Source organism: Sprattus sprattus (genome assembly GCF_963457725.1).
Source record: "Sprattus sprattus genome assembly, chromosome: 3".
NCBI lineage: Eukaryota > Metazoa > Chordata > Actinopteri > Clupeiformes > Clupeidae > Sprattus > Sprattus sprattus.
In genome coordinates, this window is record NC_137922.1 from 49485967 (window position 1) to 49504413 (window position 18447).

The following is an 18447-nucleotide window of genomic DNA, read 5'->3' on the forward strand; positions in this document are numbered from 1 at the left end:
GTTCTGAATCAGATCTGTTCTGAGTCAGTTTTGGGCTCCAGTTTTCAGCGGCCGTCAAGGGTACTGTGATGTGCACCACTGCTGCTGGGCTGATTACTGCAGGAACAAGTGACAGGCATCTGTGGAAGTGGCTATGGGATGGCTCAGGATCACCAAGGCAATCAGATCTGTGTTCCAGTGGCTTTACGTGTAGAGCAAGGTTCCCTGATCACCAGTGGGCACACAAAGACTTCTAACCAAGATCTGTTCTGTATGCCACTTCAGAGAGGAGCTTCTGCTATATCATTAAAGGTAATGGAAATGTAAAAATCTGCTTGGGAGTTGCACAAAGCTTTGCATCCATTCTTGTTGTCTGTGCTCTATCCACCACTGTGCACAAACAAACAGAGAAGACCTAGACATACTGCAGAGGAGTTGACCCACCATCACACAAAAGGCTAAGGTGTGATTCTTCTGAAGAGGACTTAGGGGTCATAGGTCAAGAAGTCCCTTTGTGGTATCAAAGAAATAGAAAAATAAGATTTTGTTAGTCTGACTTCACTTTGTGTTCATTCTCATTCAACCACATGTGATGCAAATGGTCGTTGGCGTAGTACCTGATTTGCTTTGGAAAAAGTAAAATATTGTGGAGAGAAAATGGCAACTGTTTGGCTTCTGCAGAAGGCAGTGGAAGCCACTTTCTTGCACTCTGTAAACGGTTTCCATGAAACACGATTGTGTGCGTCATCAACATCAGGAGTCCAGTAGTGTCTCCCTGCAATGCTACATATGGTTTGATCATATGGAGGGAGGGCAAGGATAGAGAGTGGTCCCACTCACATTCACACACACACAAACATAGACACACACACATACACACAAACATAGACACACACACATACACACATACACACACACACACACACACACACACACACACACACACACACACACACACACACACACACACACACACACACACACACACACACACACACACACACACACACACACACACATATTCACATTTGCACTCTCCACAGTTCTCCACTCTTTCTTCCAGATCTCCCTCTCAACTTCCCTCTCTCTTCCACCTCCCCACTCCCTCTCTCTCCTTCTCCCTCTCTCTCACCCTCTCTCTCTCTCTCTCTCTCAGTTGTCCCAGGTGTGTCAATCTCAGGTGTGATCCTTCTGTCCACTCCAGGTGTCCGCCAGCCCCAGGTACTCCGGGTTTTCAGCGGTGGGCGTGACGAAGCCGTTCAGGTGCCGGTGCGATGGGGACACGGTTGGTGTGTGCCCGCCCGTGCTCCGGTCGTGAGCGGCAGCCACCGCCTGCGCTTTGCCCACCAGGTCCAGGTAGTAGGGGTTGTCGTAGGCGGGGGAGAGGCTCCCGGGCGGCACCAGGTACTCAGGGTTGTCCACGCTGTGACCCGTCGCCATCCCGTTGCGCTGCCGATACTCCACCCTCTTCCTGGGAAGCGTGCTCGGACGATCCGACTCCACTTCCTGGTTCACATACTCTGGAGGAGGTGGGATAGACAACGTCAGTCAAAACAACAGGATTGCTGCCTTGCCAGCGCAACAACAATGATACAAAATCATGTTTCTGGCGGTCAACAAGCTATGATTTACCTGCCACCTATTTCTAACTTGCAACTGTCAACCCCTCAATCTTTCTGACTACATCTGAGTATTGTATAAATGCGCCTTTAATTTGTGTAAATATGATTTTAAGCAACTTGAAGCTTTTAAGCTCCTTTAATCGTATTCCCCAACTGGACAGACAGCTGCTGACACTGAACCTGTGTAGATCCTGGAGATCTGGATCAGATTAGGGCCAAATCCATCAAACACACACACACACACACACACACACACACACACACACACACACACACACACACACACACACACACACACTACATACAGAGCGACTTAGTGTGTCACTCCTTCCCACTCTCATGTAATTTGCAAAGGGATATGAGTCATGGGGCCATAAGTCAACACACCCACATAAACACAACCCCACAAACCTTCCTTTCCACACACACACACACACACACACACACACACACACTTGCACATATGGTACAGGGAGCTAACCTACAATGTGCACAAACTGATCATCCTCTGTCATGAACTGGTTCAAATGGATAGACAAAAGACTACGTCTCCACTCTAAATGCATACAAACACACACACACTCACACATCCACTCACACACACACAACCACACACACACACACACACACACACACACACACACACACACACACACACACACACACACACACACACACACACACACACACACACACACACACACACACACACACAACCAAACACACACACACACACACACACACACACACACACACACACTTACACACACTAACACAACACCACACCACACACACACACACACACACACACACACACACACACACACAAACACACACTCACCTGGCTGCTTGTGTTGCCTGCGGGGCAGTGTGTTTGAGAAGGGGCTGTGGCCTCCGTCCGTCTCCACCTCTCCTTCAGGGAACCCGTTGGGGAAGGTGGGGTCCATGCAGTACCTCCCTGGACTGGCAGGGGGGCCGTTCTCCCCGTCCACCCCTCCGTCCAGGAACACGTTGTCGGACTGCGCCCCCTGGGAGCGGTGGGAGATACTGCGGGCCAGGGTGGGGTACCCCCAACTGCCCCCCGACACCCCACCAGCACCCACCGGCAGCGTTGGGTACTGGCTCCGTGCCAGCGTGCTATTGGACGAGTACATGCTCCGCCCACCGGGCACGCCGTCAACCTCCATCAGCGGCTGATCTGTGCTCTGATTGGATGAAACAAAATGTTCCTGTTGATTATTTGCAGTTTTGCAATATCCTTGTGTATTGTAGATGGACACATTGCTACACATACGTAGATCCAATTACAAGACTGTCAAACTAAATGGGTGAAACGAAATGTCCCTGTTTAACATCCATTTACAAGACTGTCAGTTCAAGTATGACCTTAGGAGTAGCTCTCACATCTACCAATCCAAAACTCGGTATCTATGGTTACCAGTTGGAATAATAGGTCAACCAAAACAGTAAAGCAAGTCAGAAAGAGAGGAGCAGAGAGACGGATGTGAGAAATAAGATGGATCCTTTCACTCAGTGAAACTGTCTTGTGTGGATGCCTGTCTCGATAGATTTGGAAAAGATCTGGATTCAGGACAGAGGTGGTTCTGACCCGATGCGAGTGGTGTCTGCTGGGTCCGTTGGTGTGGTTCTCCCCCTGGGGTCGGAAGAACCCGGGCTGCGGAACCAGGTATTCCTCAGCATCCAGCAGCTCGCGAACGTTCCCTCCCTCCTCCTCCATCAGCCTGCGGAAGAACTGACTGTCCACTGGGCCCGCCATGTTCATCTGCTCATCGTTCTGTACACACACACACAAACACACACATTTATGTCAAAATAGGAATTCAGCTGACAGTCCACTTGCTCACCAAGGTAAACTGCACATAGTGAAGGTCTGTTCGACACACACACACACACACACACACACACAGACAATTATGTATGACAATCACAATGAACACACACACACATACAATTATGTATGACAATTACAATAAACATACACACACACACAGACACACACAGACACACACACACACACAGACAATTATGTATGACAATCACAATAAACACACACACACATACAATTATGTACGACAATTCCAATAAACATACACACACACACACACACACACACAAACACACATGCACAGACATAAACAGGAAGAAAGAAAAGCCTCCACTTTTTAAAAATGTTTTTAATTGAACATCTGAAATACGTATACGTTTCCCTCTAGTGCCTTTTTCAGCAGGTGCACATATGCACACACACATACAGTATTGACAATAACAATACATGAACACACACACACACACACACACACACACACACACACACACTAACCTGAATGACCACGTAGCGGGCAGGGTCTTTGGCCATTGTACCGAATTCAGTCACCAGCTCCTTAAACCTGGGTCGGCTTTCCGGGTCAATTTTCCAGCCTATTTCATCACACAAACAGAGTAGCCCCATGAGTAACTATGGTAACTATGTAAGGGGAAGATCAGACAAACAGTGAAGTCCAACGAGTAATTATGGTAACTGTGGTATAGATATGGTATCTATGGTTGAATGCGGTGTAGTTGTTCACACTAGCGTGGGATTGATGTGTTATGATGGTGTAGCCTCTTACACTAACGTGGGTTTGATGTGCGATGACGGTACGTTTATGCCTTTTTTTAAGGTTGTATAGCCTTTTTCATCCCGGCAGGGAAACTGCCAATGGAAACTAGCCTTTTGGCTATAATTGGGTGCATTTACATCTCAAATGTTCATGAATGTACACTGCCCTCTTGATCAAATAAACAAAAATTGATTGATTGATTGATTGATTAACACTAGCATGGGCTTGATGTGTGAATGGGGTGCAGCCGCTAACACCAGCGTGGGCTTGATGTGTGAATGGGGTGCAGCCGCTAACACTAGCGTGGGCTTGATGTGTGAATGGGGTGCAGCCGCTAACACTAGCGTGGGCTTGATGTGTGATGGTGGTGTAGCAGCTAACACTAGCATGGGGTGCAGCCGCTAACACTAGTGTGGGCTTGATGTGTGATTGGGGTGCAGCAGCTAACACTAGCGTGGGGTGCAGCGGCTAACACTAGCGTGGGCTTGATGTGTGAATGGGGTGGTTGATGTGTGATTGGGGTGTAGCCGCTAACACTAGCGTGGGTTTGATGTGTGATGGGGTGCAGAAGCTAACACTAGCGTGGTTTGATGTGTGATGGTGGTGTAGCAGCTAACACTAGCATGGGGTGCAGCCGCTAACACTAGCGTGGGCTTGATGTGTGATTGGGGTGACTCACAGTTGACCATGATCATGTAGAGCTCCTTGGTGCAGATGGGGGGCTGTGGGAGCCTCTCTCCCCCCTCCAGGAGCTCGGGGATGTCCCGCGCAGGAAGCTGGTCATAGGGCTTAGCTCCAAAGGTCATCAACTCCCACACGGTAACACCTGGGAACACACACACACACACAAACGCGTGTAAGGAGACACACAAGCAGATGTACTTACAAACACACACACTACCACGTGTACGGAGACACACAAACAAACACACACATAAGCTGATGTACTTACAAATACACACACGCAAATACACAAACTCCTCTGTCCGAACACTAACTACTGAATGTTTAGTCTGTGTTTGTGTGTGTGTGTGTGTGTGTGTGTGTGTGTGTGTGTGTGTGTGTGTGTGTGTGTGTGTGTGTGTGTGTGTGTGTGTGTGTGTGTGTGTGTGTGTGTTTGTGTGTGCGTGCACAGTAAACTAAGAAAGGAGGAATTCTCCCTACCAAGAACACAGGACAGTGTTTGATGTGTTATATGTGTGTCTGGTGTTTGTGTGAGTGTGAGTGTGTGTGTGTGTGTGTGTGTGTGTGTGTGTGTGTGTGTGTGCGTGCGTGTGTGTATGTGCGTGTGTGTGTCTGTGTGTGTGTGTGTGTCTGTGTGTGTGCGTGTGTGTGTGTGTGTGTGTGTGTGTGTGTGTGTGTGTGTGTGTGTGTGTCTGTGTGTCTGTGTGTGTGTTAAGTAAATATGCTGGAAATAGGAAACAACTGACCGTAGCTCCAGACGTCACTCTGATGAGTAAACTTCCTGTGGAGGATGGACTCCAAGGCCATCCACTTAATGGGAACCTAAAACACACACACACACACACACACACACACACACACACACACACACACACACACACACACACAGAGAGAGGGAGAGAGAGAGAGAGAGAGAGAGAGAGAGAGAGAGAGAAAATAGACAAGTAGTTTACCTTGGCAGGATCACATTCACACAGTTATCAAATCAAAATATGATATGAAAATGCAGTACTGTGTAAATGACTAAGGTATTTGTCTAAACACACTTATTATTTTCTTCTGCATTAGTGTGTCTATATATTTATATCTTTCAAATATTTTTTATGTTTACATCTATGTACTTTGTATGTTGTTGATTGAGAAATAAAAACGTATCATGACAATTTGAAAGCTGTTACCTTTCCTCCATCTGCGTGGTACTCCGTCTCGTCAATGTCCAGCAATCTGGCCAGACCAAAATCTGTGATCTTAACGTTGGTGGGGCTCTTTACTAGAACGTTCCGGGCAGCCAGGTCTCTGTGCACGAGCCTCACATCCTCCAAGTAGCTCATGCCCTGTGTACACACACACACACACACACACACACACACACACACACACACACACACACACACACACACACACACACACACACACACACACACACACACACACACACACACACACACACACACACACACACACACACACACACACACACACACACACACACAGACACAAGCCACAGAGTGCTGTGAAACAACATCACCAACTACTAGATCAATAGTAAACACCAGCAGAGCATCATCACAAATGATCGGGGATATTTCCCCTCCTGTCCACAGGGAGGTTGCAGATTATATAGAGGGTAAGGTCAGCTGAAGGTCAGTTTGAACACCTGAAGAAGGAAGCTGGCCAATACATGGTATTTCTTGCTAAGTAGTTTATACATATATTTAAATTTTTTCACACTCACTCACACACTCACACACTCACACACTTAAACACTCACTGACTCACTCTCAAACTCACACACTCACACACTCACATGTGTTGTATCTGACAAGGAAACCCATATGTATGTATATGGGCCATTCTACCGAATTCGTGTAATATGCAGTCCCTCAACAATAAAAACTATTTACAAAACAATTAGGTATTTAGGCATAGATATTTAATTATAAAATGTTATGGTCTATATACAATGCATTACATGAGATAGTGATAAGCTAAATATATACAAAATCATCATTTATAGGGTACTTTCTATTCGGAAGAAGCTGTCCCCAACCCTGACATCTAAATTTCAATGCCTTTAAATAACACTTTTCAATTTTTTCAAAGATCTTTATGATTGGGTTGAAACAGAACTTGGAATATTTAGATTTATTGTGGGTTTAATTTTTAAATCAATTTACTATACTCAAAAAATCATGTCCCTAGTTTTCATGTCACTACCGAAACACAAGAGTTTTAGTCCATTGGCTGAGCCTGTGTTTTAGCCACGACCCTGCATTTTTGACCATGCAGTGACACTGCATCCCTGTCCCTCATGGTTGAATGGTAAGTAGCTAAATCCCATAGTTTGTATGTGTGTTCACCTCTTCAAAGATGTGTTTGCAAGCCGTGTGCTTGCTAGAATTCTTTATTTATGCTTAAAGTTAGCTAGAATTGTCACTACCGAAACAGTCACTACCGAAACATATGGTGACCAGATGATTTCGGTAGTGACAAAATGAAATGGTAAGTAGAACAATCCCATCATTTTTAAATAAATGTGTTGTGTGGACTAAAGGGCGGCCCAGAGCACCTTTTTGGATGATTTTGGGAGAGAAATGAACATCCATCCAACAGTGCAGTCACTACCGAAACAGTGCAGTCACTACCGAAACAAATAAATTGAACTTGAAAATTTGGTAAAAAATCAATTTCTATGGATTTCATTGTGAAAACCTTCAAGAAATATTTGTAAAAATACTCTCCAGAGAAGGGAAGGAAACACAATCTGAACAGGTCAATAATAATACTTTTTTACTATAGTAAATGTGATGTTTCGGTAGTGACAATTTTTGGAAGAGGAAAAACATTCCAACACATTCTGAAAATACCATATAGACCCTTTTATGACCTACGTCGTAAACGTTAAGAGCACACATTCTGGAGGCAAAAAAGCGGCAATTTTAGCCATAGTTAGTGACAGTGCAAGAGGATTTTGGAGAGATAAAGCTAAGGATTTCTTCGTCTCGGTTTCTTCGTTAAAAAAATGCCATCTTGTTGTGTTGTGGGATGCCAAAACAGGTCAACTAAAAATAAAGTCTCAATTTCTACCGCATTCCTTCGGGGAAAAGACTGTTTAATGCAAACAGGCGTAGATTGTGGCTTCAAGCTATAAAACCAGTGGACTGGACTGAAGACATCATTAAAAATGCACGCATATGTGGGTCACATTTTATATCCGGTAAGTGAATTTTGTTTATGTTAGCTGACTTGAAATTGTGTTAGTTAAATCTGAGAACTTAGTTGGCCAAAACAGCTCCCTAGATAGCTAATGTTATCCATATCTAACTTATATTAGCCTGGCAATTTTAGGTTAACTTAACGTTAACGATATCTAACCATTAACGTTAGCTAACCGTTAATGTTAGCTAGTTCATAGTACATTCATCTATTAATTTCCTACAATGATACAATGCATACAATGATCGTGGGTTGAGTCTGTGCTTAATTTACTCTTAGGAGAAGCCTCAATTAACTACGAAAGCCCCGACATTGTCCCTTCGCCAGAGACCTGAAGCTAAATTGGAGAGGTAAGGCGTGTTTGCTCTTGATAAGTTAGCAGCCAACAGTGCCTGCAAACTAGAGCAGGTGATGTTAACTTATGGCATCAAAGCTAGCTATCCAAGGTAACATCGCCTGCTCTGTATTGCAAGCTTTGAGAGAAATGGCAGTCAGTAGTTACCTCTATTATGTGCAATCTAATCTTACAGATTTTCAAAGGAATAAACTGCTATCTGAGAGATCTGTTAAATCACCTTCCCTATTGACTACAGATCTTTGCCCTGGTGAGAACACCTTTTTCAATTCAATCAAACATGTAAAATGTTCTTGTGCTACTCATTATTTGTGTTTTACATGTGTTGTCAGTAAAACTTATATTTCCTGTCTTCACATTAATGTCTTACAGTTGAAGATGAGACAAGAAGCTAATAGAAGAGCTTCAGAACAACAAGTATTCTTACCACTCAGTCAGAAATAACAGTGTACAGTTTATTTTTCTCACAGGAATAACTACTATAATCTTTGACTGGTTATTGAAAAAACTAAAAGGCAATGTAGAAAAGTTTACTGAAATACGTACCCTGGGAGATCACCTACTGATTGTGCTTATGAAACTTAGATTGGGTCTCACTAACACTGACATAGCATTTAGGTTTAAAGCAGTGGCGGTCCGTGCATTTCACGACTAGGCCTTCAGCGATGTCCTACACGATGTTAAACTGAGTGAATCCACCTCCTAATACCATCATTATGACGCCATGGCTCTCGAACCAGTATATTTTATACAGAAAGGCAGTATAAGTGAGCATTGCATCACCTTAACATAGTCGAGTACAACAGACTTTATTAATATTTCCGGAGCATTTCAAATCAATACACCCGTATTAACAATACATTAAGAGTAGTAAACTCTAAGTTATATGATCGCTTGGATATTACTGTCACAACTTAAAAATAAAAGGCGATTTTCAGGGATTAGTCTACAAAGTTTTATTAAGTCCACCAAAAGTAGCCTATGTGACTCAATGTGAGGTTTAACAAGTTTAACAAGTAACATCGCATTGTCCCACCTGCAAAGCAGTTTCATTAAACTTCCCATCCTCACGATATCCAGTTTTTCTTGAAAGTTCCGTCTTGAAAATGGCGTTGTAATTGTATCAAAAACTGGAATTATCAAGTTTGTGTAAACTAATTTATTTGAGTTGGTTAATGTAATTATATTTAGTCTTACCAATTGAAACAACTAGAAGAATAAGCATTGAAACCAATGTACGTCGTTTTAGCCAGCTAAACTGAGCACTGAAGCACTGCACCGGTCTGCCTCAGTATCCAATCAAAGGACGTTTACGTGTCACGTTCAACACGAGGAAAGAAATCTTCCGGGCCTTCTAGAAGGCCCAGTGTCGCCAACTCGAAATCTGATTGGTTGTCACAACTGTCTGTTTCAGTTCATTCAACTTAAATGAACTGAAACAGCAAGTTGTGATAGCCAATCAGATGTACACGGGCCTTCAATGTGAATTCTGAAGGCCTCAGGGAAGATTTCTGTTCTCTGGGAAGATTTAAAGGAGCGTGGCAACACATGATAGCGGAAATATGATTGGATGAAAGCTCTAACATAAATGAACAACGCTGGAAGCATGAAATGAAGATAATGGACTATGGGGAATCATTTAATACATATTTATGAAAAGAAAATATTAAAATTAAATTTATTTTATTACATTTATTTTCTGATGATGTTTAGGCCAGCAGAGAAGGCCTTGAAGGCCCTGACGGACCGCCACTGGTTTAAAGTATCGAACAGCACAATATCATACATTTTGAGAACCTGGTTACCTTCTATGGCTAAAGTGTTGAAACCACTTATAAAGTGGCCAAGTCAGACTGCTGTTTTAAAGAACATGCCCAAAAGTTTTTCATTGACAGACCTAGTAACTTGACTGCCCAGGCCCAGACATGGTCTACATATAAACACCACAATACAGTTAAGTATTTAGTTGGCATTACACCCGCCGGGGCCATATCCTTTCTATCCCCAGGTTCGGGTGGCCGGGTGTCAGACAAGCAGATTACCAATCAATGGGATTTTTAGATCTTTTGGAGCCTACAGATGACATTTTAGCTGATAGGGGCTTTTAATTAGAGAAGAGCTTGCCGCGTATGGTGCCACCCTGCTTATTCCAAATTTCACCGAAGGAAAAAGACAACTACCAGCTAATGAGGTTGACACATCAAGACAACTTTCACTTGTAAGAATTCACATAGAAAGAGTTATTGGCCGGTGGAAGAATTTTAAAATCTTACAATCGGTCATTCCAGTGTCACAAGTTGACCTCCTATTTACTATAGGTAATGTGTGAATGTGTGTGGTGCCCTCACAAATCTCTGCAAGTCTGTTGTTTCCAAATGATATAAAATGTACTGTGTTTGCTGATAAATGTAATCCACAAATGATATTCAGACAAATAAATGACTATGTACTATACTGTCTTTATTAAATTTAAACTATTTGAACCTTGTCTTAAGCTCATGCTTTTTTTTTTTACCTCTTTCACTGCTTTCTTTAAATTTGCACACAGCCGTAGTGGAAGTGGCTGTCACATTGGACACAGTGAATCATTTTACCATAGTCTGGCTTTTCACACTGTATGCAGGCTTGTGTTGTTTTACATGCTCCTGATGTACAAGAAGCCCTCTCTGTCCTCCCCATCCTAACATAGAGCTCAATCTTTAACAGCACTGCTGCTGCATGGCTGCAACAAGACCCTATAGCCTGCAATGTCAGAAAAAAAATGGTATAAGACAAAAACGAGTATACTAAATGTGGCTATCATAACAAATATAAGTTGTATTGTAGCATAAATAAGAGTTACAAGGCTTTTATTGTTAGATGCCAAATAGCCTGGAAAATGTTTGAAAGCTCAAGAATAGGTTTGGGCTTGGACGTACAGGAGACTTAAAAGAGTGTAAATATTAGCGGGGGGGGGGGGGGCTTCTCAGCCCTCAGTCGCTAACATTACAGTTGTGTCTCCTGGTTGCAATGGTTATGTAGTTCCCACACGTAAACCTTGACGATGAAACGTTTATGATAAGGTCGACTTATTGCCATGCATGTACAATTTAACGTGAAGCGGTAGCGTTGGTGGGTTTGTTGATAAAAACACATGGTTTATACATTATTGTCTTTGTTCCTTGTCATTGGCTTGGTAGCACCTCAGATTTTAGGACGCAGAAATCATCATTGAGGTCGCAATACTTAATATCCTGGAGTGGACATGCCCGCAGACAACGTAGTTATAGGCATCGAGTGACTTGAATGATCGTAATGTATCTTTTGTGTAAACACTGGGCTTTTCTATTAAGTATGTATAAATATCTGTCCATTTTGATGGGTCAACTATCCAATCCGTGATCTAATATGGATCGGGAAGTTGGATTCCATAACTTAATGTCAATGTATTAACGTAACTTCCGAAATCATTAGGATAAAGCGAACGCAGGTATGAACTTAAGCCATTTCTTTTGCCCCCAGAATGCGTGCGCAACCTAGAACGCTGAGCATTGTTTACCAACGGCGAAAGGGTCTATAAAACTTGACTGTTCTTTTACTAGATATGTGTACTTTAGATATGGTACAATATACATACGGACAAAGTTTTGGGAATAAACCATAAAAAAATTCAAAATGTATCCGACATGACTTTGCATCAATTCGGTAGAATGGCCCATATATGCAGTACGTATGACATCACCATAGTGATATATAGTAATCTGTTGTGTTAACAGGCCCATGTGTGTGTGCTAACTGGCTGGGTGTGGACTCACCTTGGCGATCTGCACACACCAGGTGAGGAGGGACTGCGAGCCGATGTACTCGTGGTTCTCCCGCACGTAGTCCAGCAGGCAGCCGTAGGGCATGAGCTGGGTGACCAGCTGCACAGTGGACGTCAGGCAGATGCCCAGGAGGCGGCACACGTACAGGCTGGCAACACCCGCCATCACATATGCCTCCTGTGGGGAAAGCAGCATGCGGTCGGGTTAGAGCCAAAATGGCAGTGAGGCACAACATGTGGTCTGGTTAGAGCCAAAATGGCAGTGAGGCACAACATGCTACTACGTATGTACCAAGGCAAGGCATGTAGATAGATAGATAGATAGATAGATGGATACTTTATTAATCCCGAGGGAAATTAAGTAATTTAATGTACAGTAGCATACACACTGGTAAGTCAAAGTGCTCAATAAGTTATTGAGTTATCAATAAAATAAAGTAGAAGAGAGAAAATATAAAGCGCTTTGTCAATAAAATTAAGTAAAAAGAGAGAGAACAGAGATGAACACACATTACCCTACATGCCTACTGCAAGGAGAACAGGGTGGGATCATTTAGTGCCAAATTGTGGATATGCACAATCTACTACTGTATATCAAGTGCAATGGGGCTTACTACCCCTGCTGCCTCCTTCAGTGAAAGTCAAACTGGCTCAGTGTAGACCAAAAAATAGCGGATGTGCATAACGTTCCACTGAATGAAAAGACATGTTACAAAGGACAGACAGACAGTCAGACAGACAGACAGACAGACTGACTCACATCCAGGATCTCTTTGTTGGCCTTGGGTGAGGTGTTCTCACGCAAAACCTTTATGGCCACTGGGATCTTCACATGCTCTCCATCTGGGGCCCAGATTCCCTACATAGAGAAAACAACACACACACACACACACGCACGCACACACACACACACACACACACACACACACACACACACACACACACACACACACACACACACACACACACACACACACACACACACACACACACACACACACACACACACACACACACACACACACACACACACACACACACAGTTAACTACATATCTAGCGAGGCATAGTCTGCTTAGGCTGAGGGTACAATGATACAATATTACTTAATGTAATACAATTTAACAGACATTCCCATGTGTCAAATAATACCATGAGCAAGATCCTAAGCATCCTAGCTCGCTTCACTGTAGCTTTAGTTTAGTTGAGTACAGCTTGTTGCCCGTCACTGAAATTAGGACCCATCTGTAATGTCCAATATTCACTGGCTGAACACCTGTAACTATGGAAACCCTCTCACACATGAAGTGAATCTGTTGCTAACAGCAGTGACCTCTGACCTTGTAGACGGTTCCAAAGGCTCCGGAACCGAGGACCCTGAGCTTCTTGAGCTCTGTCTCCTTCAGGATGCGCATCTGGGCCTGGTTAGGCGTGGCTCCACTCGGGGTTAGGGGCTCCACCAGCTGCGGAGCAAGGAAAAGCATAAACCGTTATCTGATTATCTGATTATCTGATTGCTGGTCCGTCTCAAGGCTGCTTTATGCTGGTTCATCTCAAGGCTGCTTTGTGCTGGTTCATGGTGAATTCAGTTGTGCATAGTGAAAATGGAAAAAAAAGACTAGAAATTCATACTAGTTAGTATTTTGCTTGAGTGAAATTGAGTGAATGGTGCCAATGATAGCAGCCATATTTATGTGGGATAGAGTTTTGGAGGTGGAAATATTCCATATAAAATATAAGCAAAGTACAGTAAAATGTTACAGTAAAAGTCCTACAACTCCTACCAATCCTTTCCACTCCAGAAGCATTACTATATTCAGTGTACAAAAAACTTCAAAGACACTCACACCTCTGGGAATATTACCAGGTTATATGCTGGTAGAAAGGTTGTTAAAAAAAAACTATAGAGAGAGGGAGAGGGGGGGAGAGAGAGAGAGAGAGAGAGAGAACTACATTTCCCATCATGCTTTGTGAGTCTGACCTCATGCTCCTGCATGATCCTCCTCATGTTCTCTTTCTTCTTGCGGTGCCTCTGGCGGTGCATGTAGAACACCAGCAGACCCAACAGGATGAAGAAGAGCAGAACTCCACCCACTGCTGCTGCGATGGAGGTGCCTGCCCTGTGGGGTTACCATGGAGATGACCGTTATAACACTCCCTCACTGCTGACTTTATAATTTTGTTCAGCTGATCTATGAGGTCCTATTTTCAGTACAAAACAACAACATGGCAGATTCACTTGAAGATACTTTCTAATACATGTTGGCAAGAAGGATAAAAATAATTTGCCATGCTTTCAAGTTGTATTGTAACCTACTGTAATGTATGTATGATTAAGGTTGCCAGTTCGGCACCAAAGTCAGTTACTGTATTGTATGTATGCCCGGGTTGCCAGATCTGAGCCAGTCTGGCCCCAAAATCAGTTACTATAATGTATGTATGATTAAGGTTGCCTGATGGTATGGCCACTCTTTGGAACCCCCACGCTTCTAATGAGTAAAATACATAGCGCTATGAACTGCAGGGCTAACTGAACTACTGCAGTGAATCACTAAAATGGATGATTTCTATAACTTTGATCAGCTGATTCCAAGTGTGTATGTGTGGAGATTTTTACCCGGTTTTCACTGCGATGGGACAGCCACGCTCATCCAGTGGACACCTGAAAAGAAGAAAGTGGGTTTACTCATATGTGCCAGGTCATGTCAAACTGAAGCCTCGCTTTGGAAAACAAATTCATGGTAGACGCTTTTACTCGTACCTTCTGCAGTACAAAACATTTAGAGGGAGAGCATGTGATTCTGATCCAATACACTTCTTGTCAAATTCAGCAAATTCTTTGTGCGTGCTCAAAACAAACTTACAGCCTCACTAGCCCTGGCTTAAACAAAGTGCTTCAGCACGAGCCATGCACCACTCTTCTAGCCAATCAACACGTTGCTTCAGGAGCACGGAGGAGAGGGGTGTAATTTGATTTGCTGTTTAGCTGAATTATCAACAACCTTTCGACAGAATCACAGATTGCATCTTAAATGGTGGAAAGCTTTTGCTCATTCTCTCTGCAGTATGTGCTTTTAACACATGGGACATAGGTGGTAATATTACATGTCCGAACAGCTGATATAACAATGATCCGTGATGTTCTGTGTAATGGATATGCTGGAGCAGATCTTATGTGTGGGGATAGGCTGGGGCAGGTCTTATGTGTGGGTTGGATAGGCTGGGGCAGGTCTTATGTGTGGGTTGGATAGGCTGGGGCAGGTCTTATGTGTGGGTTGGATAGGCTGGGGCAGATCTTATGTATGAGGTGGATAGGCTGGAGCAGATCTTATGAATGAGGTGGATAGGCTGGGGCAGGTCTTATGTGTGGGTTGGATAGGCTGGGGCAGCACTTATGTGTGGGGTGGATAGGCTGGGGTAGCACTTATGTGTGAGGTGGATAGGCTGGGGCAGATCTTATGTGTGGGTTGGATAGGCTGGGGCAGATCTTATATGCTGGGTGGATAGGCTGGGGCAGATCTTCTGTGTGAGGTGGATAGGCTGGGGCAGGTCTTATGTGTGGGTTGGATAGGCTGGGGCAGCACTTATGTGTGAGGTGGATAGGCTGGGGTAGCACTTATGTGTGAGGTGGATAGGCTGGGGCAGATCTTATGTGTGGGTTGGATAGGCTGGGGCAGATCTTATGTGTGGGTTGGATAGGCTGGGGCAGCACTTATGTGTGAGGTGGATAGGCTGGGGTAGATCTTATATGTGTGGGGTGGATAGGCTGGGGCAGATCTTATGTGTGGCGGGGATAGGCTGGGGCAGATCTTATATGTGGGGATAGGCTGGGGCAGATCTTATGTGTGGCGGGGATAGGCTGGGGCAGATCTTATATGTGTGGGGTGGATAGGCTGGGGCAGATCTTATGTGTGGGGTGGATGTCACAGTTACTCACGACATGGTGCAGTTGGTGTTGCAGGACTGGCAGTGGCCAGTGGCATTAGGGTACTTCCACACCATGAACTGGTCCTCCTTATTGCCACTTGGGCATTTGGCCACACACATGGCACCGTCCTGCACATTCAGACACTCCAGGCACTGATGCGCCCCCTAGGGTTCAAAGAAAGTTATAAACAGGTGCGTCGAGATGCAGAGACAACACAGGGAGACAGTGATGAAGGACAGGGGGAGACAATAACGATCAGACTTATGTATGCGAGAAAGTATGCAAGATAATAATGTTTTCATGTACTATAATCGCATTAATTCATATAATAACAATAATTAATTTGTATCTTGATGGATGGATGGATGGATATATAGATTGATGGGTGGATGGATGAATAGATAGAAAGATTGATGGGTGGATGGATGGATGGATATATAGATTGATGGGTGGATGGATGGATGGAAAGAAATATTGATGGATGGATGGATGGATGGTTGTATATATACAGCCGCGGAAAAAATTAAGAGACCACTTCAAAATTATCAGTTTCTCTGGTTTTACTTTTTATTGGTATGTGTTAAAGTAAAATGTACATTTTTGTTTTATTCTATAACCTACTGGCAACATTCCTACCAAATTTCAAATAAAAATATTGTCATTTAGATCATTTATTTGCAGAAAAATGACAATTGGTCAAAATAGCAAAAAAGATGCAGTGTCTTCAGATCTCGAATAATGCAAAGAAAACAAGCTCATATTCATTTTTAAACTACACAATACTAATGCTTACACTTAGGAAGAGTTCAGAAATCAATATTTGGTGGAATAACCTTGATTTAAAATCACAAACTTTCATGTGTCTTGGCATGCTCTCCACCAGTCTTTCACATTGCCGTTGGGTGACTTTATGCTACTCCTGGCGCAAGAATTCAAGCAGCTCGGCTTCTTTTCATGGCTTGTGACCATCCATCTTCCTCTTGATCACATTTCAGAGGTTTTTTATGGGATTCAGGTCTCGAAATTGGGCTGGCCATGACAGGGTCCTGATCTGGTGGTACTCCATCCACACCTTTACTGGCCTGGCTGTGTGGCATGGAGCATTGCCCTGCTGGAAAAAACATTTCTCAGAGTTGGGGAACATTGTCAGAGCAAAAGGAAGCAAGTTTTTCTTCCGGGACAACGTTGTACTTTGCCTGGCTGAGGTTTGTAAAAGACCATAAGGATTGAAAAAAGCGGACTGGAGGGTCTTCTAGTTCGTCTTCTCTGATGAGTCCAATTTTCAGCTTTGCCCAACACATGGTCGTCTGATGGTTAGACGGAGACCTGGAGAGGCCTACAAGCCAGAGAGTCTTGCACCTACTGTGAAATCAGACTCATCAGAGAAGACGAACTTAGAAGAACCTCCAGTCCGCTTTTTCAATCCTTATGGTCTTTTACAAACCTCAGCCAGGCAAAGTACAACGTTGTCCAGGAAGAAAAACTTGCTTCCTTTTGCTCTGACAATGTTCCCCAACTCTGAGAAGTGTTTTTTCCAGCAGGGCAATGCTCCATGCCACACAACCAGGCCAGTAAAGGTGTGGATGGAGTACCACCAGATCAGGACCCTGTCATGGCCAGCCCAATTTCGAGACCTGAATCCCATAAAAAACCTCTGAAATGTGATCAAGAGGAAGATGGATGGTCACAAGCCATGAAAAGAAGCCGAGCTGCTTGAATTCTTGCGCCAGGAGTAGCATAAAGTCACCCAACGGCAATGTGAAAGACTGGTGGAGAGCATGCCAAGACAAGTGAAAGTTGTGATTTTAAATCAAGGTTATTCCACCAAATATTGATTTCTGAACTCTTCCTAAGTGTAAGCATTAGTATTGTGTAGTTTAAAAATGAATATGAGCTTGTTTTCTTTGCATTATTCGAGATCTGAAGACACTGCATCTTTTTTGCTATTTTGACCAATTGTCATTTTTCTGCAAATAAATGATCTAAATGACAATATTTTTATTTGAAATTTGGTAGGAATGTTGCCAGTAGGTTATAGAATAAAACTAAAATGTACATTTTACTTTAAAACATACCAATAAATAGTAAAACCAGAGAAACTGATAATTTTGAAGTGGTCTCTTAATTTTTTCCGCGGCTGTATATGGATTGATGGGTGGATGGATGGATGGATGGATATATATATAGATTGATGGGTGGATGGATGGATGGATATATAGATTGATGGGTGGATGGATGGAT

General features: G+C 43.5%; 1 protein-coding gene across 1 annotated transcript in view; it reads right to left on the reverse strand.

Moving 5' to 3' along the window:
- Positions 1-1023: 1023 nt before the first annotated feature.
- erbb2 (erb-b2 receptor tyrosine kinase 2) overlaps positions 1024-18447 on the reverse strand; it is a 38841-nt gene continuing 21417 nt past the window's right edge. Inside the window, exons 15-27 of the mRNA XM_080834915.1 lie at positions 16216-16370; positions 14896-14940; positions 14260-14398; positions 13619-13741; positions 13040-13138; positions 12272-12457; positions 6085-6240; positions 5653-5728; positions 4902-5048; positions 3943-4040; positions 3211-3396; positions 2443-2806; positions 1024-1499 (exon numbers count right to left, since the gene is read on the reverse strand). Of these exons, the coding sequence (XP_080691041.1) occupies positions 1156-1499; positions 2443-2806; positions 3211-3396; positions 3943-4040; positions 4902-5048; positions 5653-5728; positions 6085-6240; positions 12272-12457; positions 13040-13138; positions 13619-13741; positions 14260-14398; positions 14896-14940; positions 16216-16370 (2118 nt within the window). The 3' untranslated portion in view covers positions 1024-1155. The remainder of the gene's footprint in view (positions 1500-2442; positions 2807-3210; positions 3397-3942; positions 4041-4901; positions 5049-5652; positions 5729-6084; positions 6241-12271; positions 12458-13039; positions 13139-13618; positions 13742-14259; positions 14399-14895; positions 14941-16215; positions 16371-18447) is intronic.